General features: G+C 30.1%; 2 protein-coding genes across 7 annotated transcripts; both read left to right on the top strand.

Moving 5' to 3' along the window:
• Window positions 1-931: 931 nt before the first annotated feature.
• On the top strand, window positions 932-3,074 carry LOC127256639 (uncharacterized). The gene is made up of 3 exons (XM_051282751.1): window positions 932-1,593; window positions 1,711-2,042; window positions 2,377-3,074. Exons 1-3 carry the CDS (start codon window positions 938-940, stop codon window positions 2,862-2,864), a joined length of 1,476 nt encoding a protein of 491 aa, XP_051138708.1. The 5' UTR covers window positions 932-937; the 3' UTR covers window positions 2,865-3,074.
• A 152-nt stretch (window positions 3,075-3,226) lies between these two features.
• On the top strand, window positions 3,227-18,918 carry LOC127256638 (putative disease resistance protein At4g19050). Of its 6 annotated transcripts, none has more exons than XR_007839885.1 (7): window positions 3,227-3,710; window positions 3,792-4,056; window positions 4,416-4,460; window positions 4,535-4,579; window positions 10,188-14,137; window positions 15,235-15,347; window positions 18,904-18,918. XR_007839885.1 is itself a non-coding variant. In XM_051282749.1 (6 exons), exons 2-5 carry the CDS (start codon window positions 3,794-3,796, stop codon window positions 14,122-14,124), a joined length of 4,290 nt encoding a protein of 1,429 aa, XP_051138706.1. In that variant the 5' UTR covers window positions 3,227-3,710; window positions 3,792-3,793; the 3' UTR covers window positions 14,125-14,137; window positions 15,239-15,433. The 6 variants fall into 6 exon arrangements, 4 of the variants coding, with proteins under 4 accessions (XP_051138706.1, XP_051138705.1, XP_051138707.1 ...); XR_007839884.1 differs by lacking the exon at window positions 18,904-18,918 and adding an exon at window positions 15,479-15,573; XM_051282749.1 differs by lacking the exon at window positions 18,904-18,918 and having other exon boundaries at window positions 15,239-15,433.
• The last annotated feature ends 178 nt before the right edge of the window (window positions 18,919-19,096 follow it).

The following is a 19,096-nucleotide window of genomic DNA, read 5'->3' on the forward strand; positions in this document are numbered from 1 at the left end:
TATTGGTAAAAATATAAGGTTTATTTATTTAGTTAGTTATTTAATTTAAATTTTTTTTATATAAATATATAAAATTGTGTCGATAATATAGAAAATAATTTTAATTTTTTTTAATATTAAGTATTGATTTTGATGAAAAATGATAAAATATACTATTTTCGTTCCAATTCAAAATACCATTTTTACTTCATACGTCTCACTTCAAATTTTTTTTTTTTAATAAAAATAATTATACACGAATACTAAAATATCATCAATTTTTACCTAAATTATAAATATACAATTACATAAATAAAATACTATTACTCCCTTCGTCCCATAATTAGATATCCATTTGTTTTTTGCACCTAATTTTAGAAATATTAGTATTATATTGGGATGTAGTAGGAATAAAATAGAATGGACTAAAATAATTAGTATGTGTGCTATAAAGGTAATGACAATTATACAATATATTATAAGTTATAAGGGTATTTATAATGTTATTTAGATAGTACCGTTATTAAAAAAAAAATTGATACTTTGTTATGAGACAATCTAAAATGAAAAATAAATAATTTATTATAAGAAGGAGATAATATTTCTTAATCTCCTACAATAACTCCAAAAAAAACTTTTGATAAGAAATACTACATTATTATTTATTAATCTCCTACGAGAACTCCAAAGAGCTTTTGATAATGAACGGATAAAGTATATTTTATTTATTAATACTATCTAAATATTTTATTGATGTTATTTGAAAAAATAAATACAACATTAATTTCTTCAAATTAATATTTTAACCAAAATAATTTTAAACTCATAATTTGATTGTGACAAATTGGCGGGTACCCTTACATGACAATATTATTATTATTTTATTGTTAAAACAAGCACGATTATATATTCTTTTAGTTATTGAAGTTAAGCCGCCATAAAGAATACTATTCATTATATGTACGTTAGAATTCCAATTTGGTCTTCTCCCCCAATCATAGCCATGAAATTATTCATTCCAGCCATTTCCCACGCTCTTTTAACGTGGACCATTTTCTACCAATTATATTCCGCCACGTCATCCTTCTCCATTATCCAATCCGACGGCGATCCGCACTTCTCCGCCTCCATCTCCGTCGCCGATTACGGCGCCACCGCCACCGGCGTTCAGTACGACACTGCCGCAATCCAATCCGCCATCGATGCTTGCTCCTCCGCCTACTCTCTAGACCGCCGTCTCTGCCAGGTCATCTTTCCGCCGGGGAAGTACCTCACCGCGACTCTACACCTAAAATCCGGCGTCGTACTGAACGTATCCAAAAACGCGACGATCCTCGGCGGAACGAAGCTTGAAGACTACTCTGAGAAGCAGGAGAAATGGTACGTGGTGGTGGCGGAGAACGCGGCGGATCTGGGGATCACCGGCGGAGGAGAGATCAACGGTCAAGGGCTGGAGTTCGTGGAGCGATTCGACGAGAGGAAGAACGTGATGGTGAGCTGGAACAAGACCGGCGCGTGCGCCGGCGACGAGTGCAGGCCGCGATTGGTCGGATTCATCGGCTGCCGGAATGTTAGGGTTTGGGACGTCCACTTCGAACAGCCCGCTTATTGGTGGTACGTTGTGCTCTGCGTGTTGTACCCTCATTGGATCTACGGTACTTTGATTTTTTTTTTTTTTTTAAACATTCACCGGAAAAAAAAAAAGTGAACTGAGGTTTGCGGAAATGGCAGTTTGCACATAGTCCGGTGTCAGAACACGACGATCGACAGAATATCGATCCATGGCGACTTCAACACGCCAAACAACGACGGGATCGACATTGAAGATTCGAACAACACCTTGATAACGAGGAGCATCATCGACACCGGAGATGACGCGATCTGCCCCAAGACCTACAATGCTCCCCTCTACAATCTCACCGCCGCCGGCTGCTGGATTAGAACTAAGTCTTCCGCCATTAAATTGGGGAGCGCGAGCTCCTACGCCTTCCGTAGCTTGCTATTCGATAATATAACCATTGTCGAGTCCCACAGAGGCCTTGGATTACAAATCCGTGATGGAGGTACACTGTACACGAAACTTGCTATTTCTCCATTGAGCATATATGAAACTTAGGAATAATACTAACTTTTATTTAACACAGCACAATCATAGTTCAACACAATCTACAATTGATTTCATGCGTGCATTATTTTTATTTAACAACATAATCTGCAGTTAGATTTCAGCAAAGCAAATGACGTGCATTCATACAATACAACTATACCATGTGTTGCATGTCTCTTTACTATCTGAAGTGTGCTGAATTTTTAAAATCTATATAGTAACCGCCGCCGTTTATTTATATGTGCATATACTATTGTAACAAGTTTCCGGTTTGGGTTGTTGGGGTGCAGGGGATGTGAATGGGGTTATGTTTTCGAACATCAACATCAGCACGAGATACTATGACGAGTCATGGTGGGGCAGAGCTGAGCCAATATACATCACAACATGTGCACGAGATAGAGGATCGAAGGCAGGGACAATCTCCAACCTGCAATTCATAAACATCTCTGCAACATCTGAAAATGGGGTGTTCTTGTCTGGGTCGGAGAATGGTATTTTGAAAAACATAAGGTTTCACAATATGAACCTCACTTACAAGAGATGGACAAATTACGCCGGTGGGCTGGTCGACTACAGGCCAGGTTGCCAGGGGCTGGTGAACCGCAGCAGAGGAGGGTTCATGATGGAGCATGTCGATGGCTTGGAGGTTGAAAATGTGAACATGAGATGGGACGAGGGGACGACAGGTCAGTGGAATAACCCTCTCGATTTTCACCCTTCAACTGTGAATAATATATATATTCGAAACTTCTATTCTGGTTTGTACAACCAATGAGAGAGGCTTCGATGCGAGGATTTGATTTTTGTCTTCATGGTTTGTTTACTCTCGAGGTTTATTCGATTATCTGTTATTCAAGCATTTGTCGGAATTTGGAGTTATGTTTTTAGTTTGGTTGCTATCAATGTTGTATCAAGTAGTCTTTACAAAAGTAGCATGATTGGACTTCACTTTTGTTAATGACAAGCTTCATGTGTTTCACATTCACTTCAGAAAATGAGAAGTTTTAGAGATCCCCAACAATATAGGAAAGCAAATTAGATTGTCCATAAACTGTGAGAGATCTGATTCATTTAAACTCAAAGTTTGATTGTCCTTTAGTTGCTCAACCTGCATTTTTGAAGAAATGAGATATGCAGATTTTTGGTAGTGGAGTAGCTCAAAGCTTGGCTTCAATGCTTTGTGTTAGTTAATTTCATAATATATAAATAAATAAATGATCCATGTCTCTTCCTTTAGACTTAAAATTTTAGGTGAGATAGTCATATTTTCGAGTCGAACACCATGCTTGTAATGAAAACAGGGGATGGCAAGGTATACTTTGTCTATTGAAAGCAACCTGTTCATTGCAAAAGTGTTGTATGATTGTGATTTGAATTGGTCTTTTATCTCTAGACACTGTGCCCTTTTCCTTTTTGTGAATAAATCATCGTGCTGTTGCTCACAAAAGTAGATACTAAAATAAAATATTGATTCTTGACTTGCTTGAGTTATTCAGGAATTATTTTTTAATCTCATATATTGCTTCCCAAGCACTATATATATACACACACACACACACACAATCTATTCAGGCATTGTCAGCAACAGCAGTATACTGAAGGATCTCATTTGGATTTTCAGGTTCTTCACTTCACTTCCCTTAATAATCTCTCTCTTTTCATCTTAGTCAACATTAATGCTTATCTATTATTTTCTCTCAAGTGATGGCTGGAAGTACTGAAGGGGATGCTGGTGAGCTGAAAATTGATGCGTTTTTGGAGAAAATGAACGAGCATGCTGATCTGGACAAATGTTTTGAGGCTCTTACTCAGAGCAGCTCTGCTGTTCGTATCAGCATTGATTTGCTGAATGCGCTTCGTCTGGCAATGGAAAGTTCTCGTAAAATGAAGTTGCTGGACTGTGAGGATGTTGCTGAGATTGTTGTTGAGGTGAAGAAACATAGGAAGAATTGTAGCTACATTATCAAGTAAGTACTGAAAAGCTCAAAATAGTGTGTTTGTTTGTGGGTTCGGATATTTTAATAATAAAATTTTGAATTTGAATAGTTGTATAAGTAGGTGTTCATGTTCAGTTTTGAATGTAAAATTAATTTTTAATAGTTTGTTTGAATAATAAGAGATCTCTAAAAATCTACAAAGAATAGTCATTTGTTTGTTTGATGGTTTAAATTTTGCATTTGGATTTTTTAATAATAAACTTTTAGATTTGAACAGTTGTTTGATATGATATAAATAAGTGTTTAATGTGATGTTTTGAATTTAATTTTAAAAAAGAAATAAAAATAAATGTTTGATTTTCGTGTGTTTACTTTACTGGAATGACTAGGAATGGAGATGAGCTTACCTGTAAGGAATTTGAAGAGATTGTCAAGTAAGTATTTAAAAGCTCAACACTTATTGAATTTTTCACTCTTATTTATTTTGTGTGTTTATTGGAATGAGTAGGAATGGAGACAATATTAACTGTGAGGAATTCAGAGACATTGTCAAGTAAGTATTCTAAAACTCACTCCTTTTCAGATTTATTTATTATAATATTTTGTGTTTATCACATGGCTAATTACATAGAAATGATTTGAGATAAGTTACACAGGGGTAGGGGTAGGGGTAGGGGTAGGGGTACACAATAGAAAACTACTTTCTCGATCTTATGTTGGGGAAACCAAAATGACTAAACAACAACAAAGACATTGAAATTAGAAACTACAAATTCGACTCATTTCGGGTGAAGGCTAAATTGCTTGATACCTTATTACGTCAAATTTCTTATGCTATATTTATATTAAAATATGCACAAAATATATTCTCCATCCAAAATCTAAGGTTGTTTGTAAATACACTTCTAATCATGAAAAACTATATCATCTCACACCTATGTCCATTTTCTTTAAGTGTGTGTTTGTTTGGGGGATTGGATTTTGAGTTGGGATTTGAATAGTAAAAAATTTGAATTTGAATAGTTGTATGATGTGATATAAATAGGTGTTGATGTGATGTTTTGAATGTAAAATTGATTTTTTGTATAATATAAAAAATGAAAAATAGGGGTTTGATTTGATGTTTTGGGGGGGGGGGGGGGGAATTTTGGATGAATAGTAAAATTTTGATAAAATTCAACAACCGAACACACCCTAACTGTAATTCTGTGTAATCTCGTAAAACTGTAAAAAAATCAAAATCAATAAAATTTCAAAATTATGAGATTGCAGGATTGCAGAATTTTACAAAATGTAGGGTCCACCCTTGAGCCCTTTTATATATAAACTAGCCTGTAAACCATGTTCGTATAAATTGTTAAAATAATATTAAACAAATAATTAATTATATTGGTGAATATCTTATAGAATGATACAAATGTTTTTAAGACTTCAACAATTTATACTAAATTTACTATGTGACGAATTCTTCTTAGGGTGTGTTTGTTTGGGGGATTGGATTTTCAATCCACTATTCATCTTATTTTTTTCCCAAAAAATATCAAATCAAACATTTATTTTTCATTTTTTATATTATACTAAAAATCAATTTTACATTCAAAACATCACATCAACGCCTATTTATATCACTATCGTACAAATATTCAAATTCAAAATTTTTACTATTAAAATATCAACTCAAAATCCAAACCCCCAAACAAATACAATTTATAAAAATGTTAATAAACTATTGTACTAATTATATATCATTTTCTGTTATATATTTAAAAAATATATTAGTATGCTAAAATAATTAACAATGAAATAATATATATGTATATTTATATGTGTAAAATATTTCTTATTTTGTAAATTTTTGAAATAGAATAGTTGACATCGAAAGATAAATTGAAATTGTTTGTGTGACAATTTTAAATTCATACTTACGGTATCGTCTTTTATTGTCTAATTAGCCTTATATCTACACTAAAGATTGTATATAAAATATAACTAAAAATTTACAATGTATTTATAGTTATATAAATATACAATCTTTGTAAAATTAGTTTCACTTCAAATATTTTTAACATCAATATGGTCAATTCGTCCAATAATACGACAAAATTTAACATTCATATAAAAAAAATAAAAAAAATAAAAATTATAAGTTGAAAAATTAATTATAAAATTAGTATATATTGTATAATAATTATGTAACAATTTTTAATATAATTATTATATAAAAAATATATGACATAATTAAACTATATATATAAATTAGAACAACTACTAAAGTAAAATAGATAATTTGATTTAAAAACTAACTTTTATTTTTTAAAAAAAAAAAATTAATATATAATTTTTTATCTTAATTTTTTATTACCAATTTAATAAATAAGCAAAAAATAATGTAATTCAATAATTAGTATTTATAGTTACTGAAATATCAACTATAATTACTCAAATTTATTTTTTAAAATAAGATTAGACACTAACTTATAAATAAAAATATTATATTAAAAAAAAAAACAAATTATTTAAAATTTTGAAAATTGACTAATTTTTTTTTTTTTAAATGATTCAAATATATATTAATTGAATATGATATATCTGGTAGATAAAAGCTAACAATAAATTTACATATTAAATACAAATCAATCATTAGTCCCTCGTGTAAGATCCATTTTCCTTTCTTGTGATATTTTTCTATTTTTAAGTAAATTTATCAATCTTAAATACACTTGACAAATATAAATCAATTTAATTAAATTTCTAATATACCCCCTCAAAACCCTTTATTTCTATATGTCTTTCCAACTAACAAATATTTTATTATTTTTAAAACTCTCTATTTTCTTAGAAAAATAATTTATGGTAATGATAAATAAATAAATATTTTTTTTATTTGTATTATAAAATTTTATTCTCTAAAAAATAGTATTCATATTGTATATATATTTTATTGAGATATATAATATTAAAAATATTCAAACACATTTTAAATTTGTTTTAATCATTAAATAATAATACCCACTATTTAAATAACTAATTTATACTATATTAATTCCCATGTCCAAACAAAATGTTGCATCTTTGTCGGGACGGAGGGGGTATATTTTAATACTTATCGAATTCGGGTATATTTTAATACTTATCGAATTCAATATTTTTTTAAACGCGATAAAATAAAAAATTCATGAAAAAAAAAACTAATATATGAATAGAAAATAAAATTTAAATAATTTAGAAATTATCAATTACAAATATTATTAAGTTTACCAAGAAAAAACAAATAACTGTAAAATAAATAAGATCTTGCAAAATATAAATAAATATCATGTTAAATTATTTATACAATATAAATACAATATGAGATTTCAATGCTTCCGAAATTGACACTAAAATCAATACAGATCAAATAAAATAAATATAAAATATAATCTATAGTATTAATGATTTTTTTAACTTTGAAAAAAAAAATCAAAACTGTGAAAATTTAATTCTTCTGTATCTTCGTCTTTTTCTTAAATCAAAATAAATATAAAAGTAAAATTTGTTGAGAAATATGCAAAAAAAAATGAGAATATGAGTTTTAAAAAAATAAATAAAAATAAACTTTATAAAATTTAAAAAGTTTATATATATCCATTAACACTATAAAAAAATTGTAAAAATTATATAAATTTTAAATAGCCTACTATCATGATAAAAAACTGTAAAACAAAAAGAAATAAAAAATCAGAAAAATCCCAAAAATGTCAGCATGGAGGAATTAGAGACTGATCTCAAATGCATAATATATAAACTAGCGGAATACCCGTGCTACGATGAAATCAACACAAAAAAAAATTATATTTTTTTGTTTAATAATAATTTCTTTATATTATATATATATTTTTAATCAATATACAAAAAATAAAATAATATCAATGAATTATACTATCTCCGTCCAATTATAAAGTAAATATTTAATTTTATAGCATTTCACTTTTATTTCTTAATTGAATATAAGATTATAATATAATAATATTATTTAAAATAATTTTGAATGGAAAATAAATTACATTTAAAAAATTTTAATATAATTTTTTTATATTTTCTTTATAATAGTAGGTAATTTTAGAATAAATTTAAAACCTAAGTCTATGTTTTATTTTAACATATATATGTGTTTACATAATTATTTTAAAAATTAATAAAATATATGCATTTACTTTTGGATAGTACTATGTATTTATTTTAAATTTATTTTATCATTTTTAAATACAAATATATTACAAAGTTAATTGATAAAAAATATAGCCAAAATCTACACAATCATCATCTTTCTACTAAATATCATACAATGAATTAACAAATAAAAATATATAATTCAACAATACTCTACAAAAACAAATTTCTCATTCTACTATTTAAAAAACAAAAGAAAAACAAACAAAATCTTCAATATACTCATAACAACAATTTTAATACATCTTCTGATTTGAGAAGCTGCCGTCGGATCTTCTGCAAGTTCGAACTAAAAACATCATTATCATCGTCTACCATCATTCACTATTTCTCGGCCAAACACACGCACCAAATAGAGCCGGCATCAGTCTACCTCTGCAGACATCCACATCAGCCACGATTGTTCGAGCACAAACTTTTTCGGAAAAAAATATGTAATATAAATTATGATTTATATTATAAATTTGGAATAAAATATGCAATATAACTAAAATAATTAATATTAAAATAACAATTTAATTTATTATGAACAAAATCAATTAAAAAATATATAAAAACAATACATATATTTGAATGTATTTAAAACTTGATTGATTATGAAAATAAAATTATTATTCATATACATATAATAATTTCTGTTTTTTACAACTTAACAAATAAAATCAATTTTTCGGGTAACTTAATTATAATATTGCAACTCTTTATGATATGATAAGGGACAACTGATTTTGGCGAAGACTTTTTAGAATAGAATGTTTTTATTATCATAAAATAGAGAATATTAATATTATAAAAATTCTCTTTCATATATTTTTTTGAGTTCATTGCTTTTTTGCTTCTTTCTTTGAACTTGTTTTCATGTGTTTTTTTCCACAAAATTCTCTTTCATTGTTTTTGGATTTCATTACTTCTTTTGCTTCTTTATTTGAACTTGTTTGCATGTGTTTTTTTCCACAAGTTTCATTTTTCAGCTACAACTTTCAACTAAGGATCCTTTGGAATGGCTTAAATAATACTTCCTCCATTCCAATACAATAGTTTTGTTTACTATTTTTGTCCGTCCCAAAACAATAGTCTTATTTCCATAAATAACCATATCACCATAAAATTATCCTTATTTTTTTATTTTTATTACACAATTGTCACTATTTTTTACACTAATACAGTCACCCGGGCAAAAAAATCTTTTATTCATACTTTTCATCCATTACTAATATAATATCAATATTTCTTAAATCTTATGCGCAACTCAATTATGACAATATATATGGGATGAAGGGAGTAGTTATAAGTAAAAAAAAAAAAAAAAAAAAGGCATAAGCCAAGTAGAAACATTTTGATTGTGTATTTCCTTGGGGGTTTGGATTTTGAATTTAGGTTTTGAAAAGTAAAATTTTGAATTGAAATAATTGTATAATATAATATAAATAAATGTTAATGTAATTTTTTAAATACAAATTATTTTTTAGTATAATATAAAAAATAAAATTATGGTATTTAATTTGAAGTTTTTAGAGAAAAAAATTTAATAAATAGTAAAAATTTTAAAAAATTCTTCAAACAAATCCAAAAGATTTTTCTATAATTTTGTATGTATACAATGAGTTTGTTTGTTTAGTATTTTAGTTTGAAATGCTTTTTTTAGTGTGGGATATGAGAAATTGTAGGTAATATAAAAAATAAGATTTTGTATTGAATTGTTAACTCGTGAGAGAATATAATTTATATTCAGAATCGTGTAACCAAAAAAAATTGATTGGGTGAGCAAATCTAATATCCTTAATACATATATTATGAATTTTTTAAATATGGTCATTGTCCCGTTACAGTGTTTTAAGAGTCAACTGCTATCGCACATTTACTTGTATTCATGTTCTTACCATATATATATATATTCATTCCATCTTGCATGGTTACATCCTAAAACAACCTGATGATTTTGAACTTGTCAGAAAGCTCGAGGCACGCACTGTAGTGAGCCGGCTGAAAGAAATCGGCAGTGCTATTAAGGAAAAAGAAGCTTCTGAGCATGTTGTCCTGTACGGTCCATCAGGTGTGGGGAAAACCTGGATGGCCAAAAAAGTTGCTGATCATGCTGTCCGAAGCAACCACTTTGATTTTGCTGTCTGGATATATCCGGAGAGAATCTACAGTGGAGGATTCACTCGTCATGAAAGCATTGCTCATCAGCTGTTTCTGACGTTGGATTTTCAGAAGGATGAAGCTGAAGCAGCCAGGCATGGGATACAGAAAGAGAAGCAAAAGAAACTTGGGGAGATGATTGCTCTTGCAATTGTGGATAAGAAGATTCTGTTGATATGTGAGGAGCTTGAAGTCCCCAACAAATGGGATTTGAAGAGACTCTTTGACACCGATGAGGTGAAGCCTGAAAACTTCATGATTTTAGTCACTAAAAAGAATTTGGGTGAGAATGAAAAAGGAATCGAGGTGAAGCCATGGACTTGGGGTGAGGCTCGGGCAGTTGTTGGAGTTGGTCAGGAGTTGAGAAAGAAACAATTGGCTGATTTTTTCATTAGCAAGAGCAGAAGGCTTCCTGCGGATATTCTTATCATAGCAAAAACCATGTCCTGTTTAGGGAAAGATGACTCTGGATTGCAGAAGATGGAATCAATCAGGCAAAGAACGGAAGGGGAAGAAGACAACAACAAGATTACTCAGATGCTTATCACTGCAAGTGATCTGATCCCCAAAAGCATTCTGATCGACTGTTACAGTTCCATAACTAGTGATGCGGAAGACAAGCACTTCTTGAACAAAGGCAAACGCGGCATGGTGAATCTCAATGAACTGATAAGCTACTGGATAGTGGAGGGACACTTGGGCCAGTTTGATTGCATTCAGGATGCATATGATAAGGGGTACCAGGTGGTAATGGATCTTTTAGATTGTGGGCTCTTGAGAAAGCTGGAAAACAGCTATGTCATGTCAAGTGGGCGGATGTTCAGCTATGACACTCTCGACTATTACAATTTTTTCGGAGAGGTTCGTCTGGGAATGGGGAACACATTTGACTGTAAGCTGGGGAAGATCGCGTTGGCAGATGGAATAATGAGAACAGTGGCTGGTAGGCAGGAAGAGGAGAAAGTGCAGGCAGGGGAGAAGAAGTTTGCAGGGGAGGAAATGGTGACACTGATGCTGGATGGAAGATATTTTGAGCTTCCAGGAAACAGTTTATTCGATAAGCCTGGTAGTGAACTTGGTTACCTGATGCCCCAGCTTGAGGTTCTCGTTGTCTTCAATCCCACCAATAAGCCATTTCCACTTCCCATCCAGAAATTGAAAGAGCTTCGACTGCTGGTTCTCCGAGGCTGCAAGTATTTGAAGAATTTCGATGAGATCTTTTCCGGACCGTTCCCAAATACTGCTGGGAAATCCAAAACAGATAATCATTCTCTCAGTAGATCTCAATCTTCGCCTGCCCTTCTCCATTCACCTATGACTCTCAAAGTCCTCGAGATATCCGGACCTAGTCCCCTGAATATGTTTCCTGAATCTTTCTTCAGTAGCTTGCCTGAACTGAGAAGTGTCAACCTTTCATATCTCAGTATGACTTCCTTGCCTAACTCATTTTACAAGCTTAAGAAAGTAGAATACCTCATCCTTAAGGGTACCAAATTGGTAGTTCTAGAAGGTTTGGAAAAGTTTACAGAACTTCAGTTGCTAGATGTGTCTGATTCAGAAGCTCTATATAGATTTAAGCAGAAGAGCTTTCGGCCAAATCCGAAGCTTGAGGTCATTAACTTTTCCAATACTATGATAGATAGAATTCCCTTGATCCGCTCTCTTAAAAACCTGAGAACTCTCACACTAAGCCGTTGTAAGGACTTGCGTGGAATACGCAAGATTGATGGGCTAAACAAACTCCAGATTCTCAACATTTCAGGTGCCAAAATGGTTGATGAGTTGCTCGATCCAATCATCAATCAGCTTTATGGTATTGAGCTTTTTGATGTTTCGGGAACATCAATCAGTCGGTTACCAGGCCGTATTGGGAATCCTCGTTTTCTTCATATGAGGGATTGCTCAAATCTCTGTTACCTCCTGCCTATAGCATCCTTGTCCAAGATTGAAGTCTTTGATGTCTCAGGTTCTTGCAACCTGGGAGAGATAAGAGATGAGTTCCTGAAAGAAATGACTTCCCTCAGAGTGCTGAACCTGTCGAAAACAGGCATTGAGCGTCTTCCATCCCTCTCTTCTCCTCTTAGTCTCCATCGTTTATGGCTGTCACATTGTCGATCCCTGACGAATCTTGACAGCTTGAGATCTATGGAAGAACTGGAAGAGCTTGACATTTCAGATTGTTGGTCTTTGGATCAACTGCCATCGCTGGAAAAGCTCCGGAAACTTAAAAAATTCTATGTGATGGACTGTCCAAATTTAACTGCTCTGCCAGATGATATTAAAGTTCTTGAAATTCTGGATCATTCTGGAACTACTTTAAGAGCTCCACCTTCTTGTTGCAGTGCTGTTGTAAAAGGACCAATTGCTTCAACATTGGATGGTTTAGATCCACAACTGCTGCTTCGGAAATTGGGAGCAACTGATTACGTGCAATCGATTTCTCGGCCATATGAGCAACTGAAAGCAGATGTTCAGAATCAGTGCAACTGGCAGATCTCTGGTTGGAAAGTCCAACAGAATGCTAGTCCGGAGATGCTGATCTATTCACCCGGCGTTCATTTCCTTCAACTCTTGGAGATGAATCAGCCGTTGAAGGAAAGCCTCAGCAAATTCCATATCCTGCTAGTCCCCACTGATGTACGAATAGAACTGCCGCAACCATCTTCCTATAAAGATGAGCTCAGATTAAGAGACTTCCATTTCAGACACTTGTTGTCAACAGACACGCTGCAAGGATGCCTGGAAATTCGTGGATTCATCCGCGCCCCCGAATGTGCTCAACCAGTGCTGGAAAGAGCTGAGTCTATTGTGCTGATTGATAATCCCTTTTTGAGTTGCTTGTCTGATACTGACCACAACAGTTTGGAGTGCCTTAGGGCTATGAAGGTATGCTGGATCGAGAGGTGCAATGAAATGAAGCATCTCATCGAGGGGAGCATTCCGGCTGACAGCCTCCAGAACCTACAGTTTTTATGGTTTTCACATTTGATGAACATGACCAAAGTATCCAGCGACCACAGTCAGGGATTCAGCTTTAAAAGCCTGGAAGGAATGTACCTGGAATTCTGTCCAAACCTCTCATCCATTTGCTCGTCATTTTCACAGTTTAAAGTCCTAAAAACTCTTCACATCAGATACTGTAAGAATCTGAAGACCCTTTCAGAAGAGACATCACCTGAACTGGTAAGTTTAACTGAACTTCATCTTTGGGGACTGCCAAACTTAGAGGGAATTAGTTTAAAGTCGCCATGTTTGAAAATATTGAGAGTCGGGGATTGCTGTTTGCTAGAGCATGTTCTGTCTTCAGTCAAACGCAGCTATGAACATCTGGAAATTCTTCAAATCAAGTCATGTGATAATTTGAAGACAATTTGTGAATCTCCTGATGAACCCATTTCGCCAAAGCTCCGTGAATTGGAGCTGTGGGCGCTACCGAAGCTACAAACAGTTGCAAGGTCAATACCAAGCCTGGAAACTCTCAGAGTTGGAGAGTGCCACTCCCTGGAAACTCTTGTGGATCGTCCTGGAAATCTAAAGAACCTGGAAATCAAATCTTGCAACAAATTGAGGACAATTTTCCAACATGATCTACCAGAGGAGTTTGATGTCAAAATGGAATTATTATGTTTACCAGAGCTGAAGAGCATTGGAGCCAACCGATCTCCTTTCAAAGCAACGGATAAGATTTGGGGTTGTCCTAAGCTGAAGCTGGATGATGCACAAGGAAATGATGGAAGAAATCCATGATGATCGATGTGAGGTCAGTAATAAGTTCTTGCAGTGGTTATGATTTTATGTTGTTAAAACTTCCATAGGGTTAATTGCTAATTTGCTTTTCTTTTTTGTGCCTGCAAGGAACCATTAGAGATATACATTGTTGCTGTAGGATGTATTGAATCAATCTTCTTTAGGATTTAAATGGAAACCGATTTCTGCCATTTTTAGACATCTTCATGTTGCTGTAAGAAGTGGTTTGTTTATGTTAGAACTTGTGTAGTTAATGAACAACTGATTGAAGATTAGCTTGTGTTTCTTTTGTGTGAGTTTGGGAAAAATTTGATATTAAAATAATATTTAATGAAATGTTTTGTGAAAAAAAAAATTTAAAAAAAAAAAAAACATAAAGTCTAAATAATGAAATTTGGGCTTTGAAAGAAGTGATGTGTTTGTTTTGTGAGATTGTTGAAAAAAAAAAATTATATGAAATATAAAAAATTGTATAGAGAATTTTAAAATAATGAATATGCAGTGTATTAATTTTTCTGAAAAAAATGTGTTGAGAAAGATAGTAAAAGAACAAAGCCTAATTCTTGAAGTGGTACTTTGTTGATGGTAAGTTCTGAAAATGCATTTTCTTGTTGGGCGGTTTAAAGTCATACGTAGGTAGTTCACATTTTAAGGTGCTTTATAAATATATTTTAAGTGCTGTCAATTTATTATGTTATTTGTATTATATTAATATAAATTATTATCTTTGTCTTGGTTGGCTTTAAGGATTTTATTTATTTTTCTAATTTGAATATTAACTATTATATAAAAAATATAATCCAAATTAAAAAAAAAATGACAAAAATATTTATATGTCTTATATATTATTATAACGACATTTATGCAAAAAATTATACAAATATAAAAATACGTTTAAGTACGATAATGCAAAAAATAATAGAATCTTTAGAGTCGAACAAAGGTATATTTGTATAATTTTTTGTGGTGTTTTGTGCAATAATGGTCTCTCTTGTAAGGATGACTAATATCATTTGTGGTGTTTTGTGCAATAATGGTCTCTCTCTTATAAGGATGACTAATATCAATTGATTCCAAATAAAATATTTATGCTATCATCTCGATGATTAGGCAGGCGAACTCGAAAACTGATGTTAAGGCTCTGTTTGGATGTGATTATTTTGATGGTTCAAGCCTCCAAACAGGAGATGGCAATTCACCAACAGCTTGTCATAAACCCACAGGTATGCATATCTATATATATAAATATACATATATTGCTTGCATTCCTGTCCTCCTTTAATTATTTGAGGTTTTTTTTTTTTTTAAAAAAAAAAAATGTACTATAATTTTCATAATTTTTCTTATAAAATAGTAAAGCAGATCAGATCTGAGTCTGGAAGGTGACATGAATCAGATGATGATCATCACTCAGAAGCTTCCTTTGCATCAACTTGCACCAACAAAAAAATATATATATATATATTAAATATTAAATAATAGTATTCCTACCGTCCACTAAAAATAGTCTATTTGGCTCTGACACAGAGTTTAAAAAAATAATATTTTATTAAAACAAATGATAGATAATTTAGGGTATTTTGAAATTTTAGTTAAAAATGAAAGTAAGTGAAAAGAGATAATATAATAAAATTAGTGGTATTTTTTATAAATAAGTGTTGAATGAAGGTAATAATTAAATATTATTTGTTGACTTTGCCAAAATTAGTAATGTGATAAATTTAATTTATGACTAAAAAAGAAATTGAGAATAAATATTATGGACGGAGGGAGTAATACTTAATACTCCGTCCGTCCCACTTCTCATGTCCACATTTTCATTTTCGTCTATCCCACTTATTTTGTCATTTTTTAAAAAAATAATTATACGCTTTAATCTTATTTTAAAAAATTTAATTTATAATTTTTAAAATTTTAATTATATTAATCAATTATCTTAATTTTAATCTATAATTATTTTTACTAGTATATTTTTAAATATTTAAAAATTATACTTCCTTTAAATTCTCTTGTCTAAGATGAAATAAACAAAATATCCTGAGCGAATTGAGTAATAAAAAAGTTCTTTGCTTGTGTACTATTAGGATAATCTTCTCATTGCTTTAAATAATTTTTAATTAAAATATATTATTCCCTCATCGCTCCTAGGAAATATGAACCTATTAATATAGATACTAAAATTTAGATAATATATAATTAAAAAATATATTAATAAAAATAATTATGATATAATAAAATTAATTATATAATAATATTATTTTATCAATATTAAATTAAAATAATATTTAAATGAAAAAAAAATAATAACTTTAATTAAAACGATACAAACTCAAGTTGTACGGTTGTAATGATTATTTTTTCATTGTAATTATTGCATAGGCTCTTAAATAAGGCCAATGCTAATGAATGAATTGGTCCCACTTTTGTACGAAAATCCCATTTTCACTTAACCCACTCTTCTTCTTCTTCTTATCCCTCTCCTATTTCGTCCCTTGTTAGGAATAGAACCCACCCAACCACCCATTATCATTTATCAACACTATCTACTCATTTGAATTTCTCGGTTAAAATTAATGATTTATTGTCCGATTATCTCGCGTGGACAACGAACGTGTGATCGTGGAATTATGAATTCAAAATTCGAAAAAATTAATAATACAATACTACAAGGATATTTATACAAAATATTATACTCCCTTTATTTTATAATTAGGTATTTATTTATTTTTTTGCACGTAATTTTAGAAATATTAGTATTATATTAGGGTACAGTAAAAATAACATAAAAATGACTAAAATAACTTTATTACTATGTTGTGATATAAAAATAATAATATTTGTGTAATATCTTGTAAATTGTAAAGGTATCTATAATATTAGATAGATAGTATAGTTATTAAACAAAATGAATACTTAAAATAAAAAAATAAATATTTATTATGGGACGAAAGAACGGAAGAAATATTTTTTAACATTATAATAGTATTATATATATTTTTTTTAATGTGAATAGTGGTGACGGTGGTATTATTTTTAAAATAAAAATTAATATATAATTATTTTTTTACATATATATTTAAATATAATAACTCAATAAAATATATATAATAAATAAAATATAATAGGGATAAATAAAATATATATTTATTTATTATTAATGTAACTTAACAGTTTTGAATATAAATTAAAATGTTTATTTGTTACGGGGATAGAGGATTTATTTATACAACAATCTATTTTTATTATAAAATATTATTTTATATCACTGACATAATTTTATATACTTTCATATTAGAAAAAGATTAACAAACAAACTCATAGAAATAATTTTTTTTTAAAATCTCCATGTAAAATATTAAAAAAAATTATTTAATTAATTTATATTTTATTAAATATATTTAAGATTGATGAATTTATTAAAAATAAAATAAGTGTGAACGAACCATTCATATAAAAAATACCAAAAAAATATAATTTATTTATAAATAAAAAATATTTATTCATAATTTTGAGTCTGTTTCTTTAGTCAGAGTTTTTCAAAATTTACTATTTAGATTCTGTTTTTTTCGAAAATAAAAATTTATATTTTTTTCTCACAAAATATTATATCAAATATTATTTTAATATCAGACTAAATTAAATCTTTTTCAAACTCAACCAAAAAAACACACCATTTATTACTTATATTTCATTTTATAATAATTAATTTGTCATCATAATAAAATCATAGTTGTACTTTTTAATGATTTTTCTATTATATCTCACGCCAGCTCTTAGCAGCAGCAGGAGGATGAGCAACTGCTCAGGGTTCTTCAATAATAGAGGGCCCAAATTTAAAATATTATCCATTATTATTATTAAATTTTAATTGGTAATTTATATATATATATTTTATAATTATCCAAATAAATTTTAAAATTTTAATTATATATTTTTTTTTCTCTTCTTTCTAATCGGTCTCATCTATTTTTTTTAATTCAATCGTCGTCTAGAATTTTCTACATCACACGCACTGTGTCTACCCACTCAGACCAAACTCGCTCACCTTCTCTCTTTAGCCCTCGTTCAGTCCTTCTCATTTTTCGAACTTTTGGACAGTTCATCTTTCATCTTTTTTTTCTCAAATCTACTAGTCAAGTTAAAATTTCTGGTCGAATCGATGTTAATCAGTGATATTATTTTAAAAATATATTTTAATCATGTGTTTTAAAGGCCTATAATTTATTTTTGTTCAAAGTCCCAAAAAAGTCCGAGACGCCGTGATCTCAATTTACTTTTACTCATTTAAATTTATATTTATATTAAAATTTGTTGGCAATTTTTGTTTGCAAATAAATTATTAACAGTTGCATTTTCTTAAAAATTCAAAGTTTTACTTATGACATGATCATGATCATTCTGTATCCCACATAAATATTATTATTTTTTAATTTTTGTTGTCATATATAATTGTTTTTGTTATTTACATTTGTATTTAAATATGAATTTTAATAAGTATAAGATATAATTATCATTTTTTATATTTTATAGTAAAAAAATATAAAAATTTTATTTAAAAAACAAATATATATTTTCTTACGACAATTTAAACAAAATAAAAAAAACTTAAATGGCATAAAAGTATTTTGATAGACAAAAGGAGTAACAAGATTAAATAAAGAAGTAAATAATTTAAAGTATTGTATATATAAATATAGTAATAATACAAGGCATGCATGAAGGATCCAGCTATGGCGTAAGTGGAATATACTCACGGAGTTCCCTGGACTTCTGATCCAGATCGATCCGCCTCATGCAGCGCGACTGGCGTGGATCTCAAGTCCCAGGGCTCTCACCGCTCTCGAACTTCACTGTCGGTGAATTTTACACTGTTGACTGACAATATACGCTAAGAAAGTCATTTTCATAATTTCATTCCCTTTTATTTATTCACAATTCAAAATCCAATTTCCAGTAACGTTTTTCAAATAAT

The sequence above is a fragment of the Andrographis paniculata genome, unplaced genomic scaffold (assembly GCF_009805555.1).
Source record: "Andrographis paniculata isolate CXL003 unplaced genomic scaffold, ASM980555v1 Contig56END, whole genome shotgun sequence".
In the NCBI taxonomy this organism is placed as follows: Eukaryota; Viridiplantae; Streptophyta; class Magnoliopsida; order Lamiales; family Acanthaceae; genus Andrographis; species Andrographis paniculata.

Excerpts from the sequence above, each read along its gene's own strand:
- LOC127256639 (XM_051282751.1), top strand. The coding sequence starts at position 938 with ATGTACGTTAGAATTCCAATTTGGTCTTCTCCCCCAATCATAGCCATG. Across the intron at positions 1,594-1,710 it reads GAACAGCCCGCTTATTGGTG|TTTGCACATAGTCCGGTGTC; the intron begins GTACGTTGTGCT and ends CGGAAATGGCAG. Across the intron at positions 2,043-2,376 it reads ATTACAAATCCGTGATGGAG|GGGATGTGAATGGGGTTATG; the intron begins GTACACTGTACA and ends GTTGGGGTGCAG.
- LOC127256638 (XM_051282749.1), top strand. The coding sequence starts at position 3,794 with ATGGCTGGAAGTACTGAAGGGGATGCTGGTGAGCTGAAAATTGATGCG. Across the intron at positions 4,461-4,534 it reads GAATTTGAAGAGATTGTCAA|GAATGGAGACAATATTAACT; the intron begins GTAAGTATTTAA and ends TGGAATGAGTAG. Across the intron at positions 4,580-10,187 it reads GAATTCAGAGACATTGTCAA|AAAGCTCGAGGCACGCACTG; the intron begins GTAAGTATTCTA and ends TGAACTTGTCAG.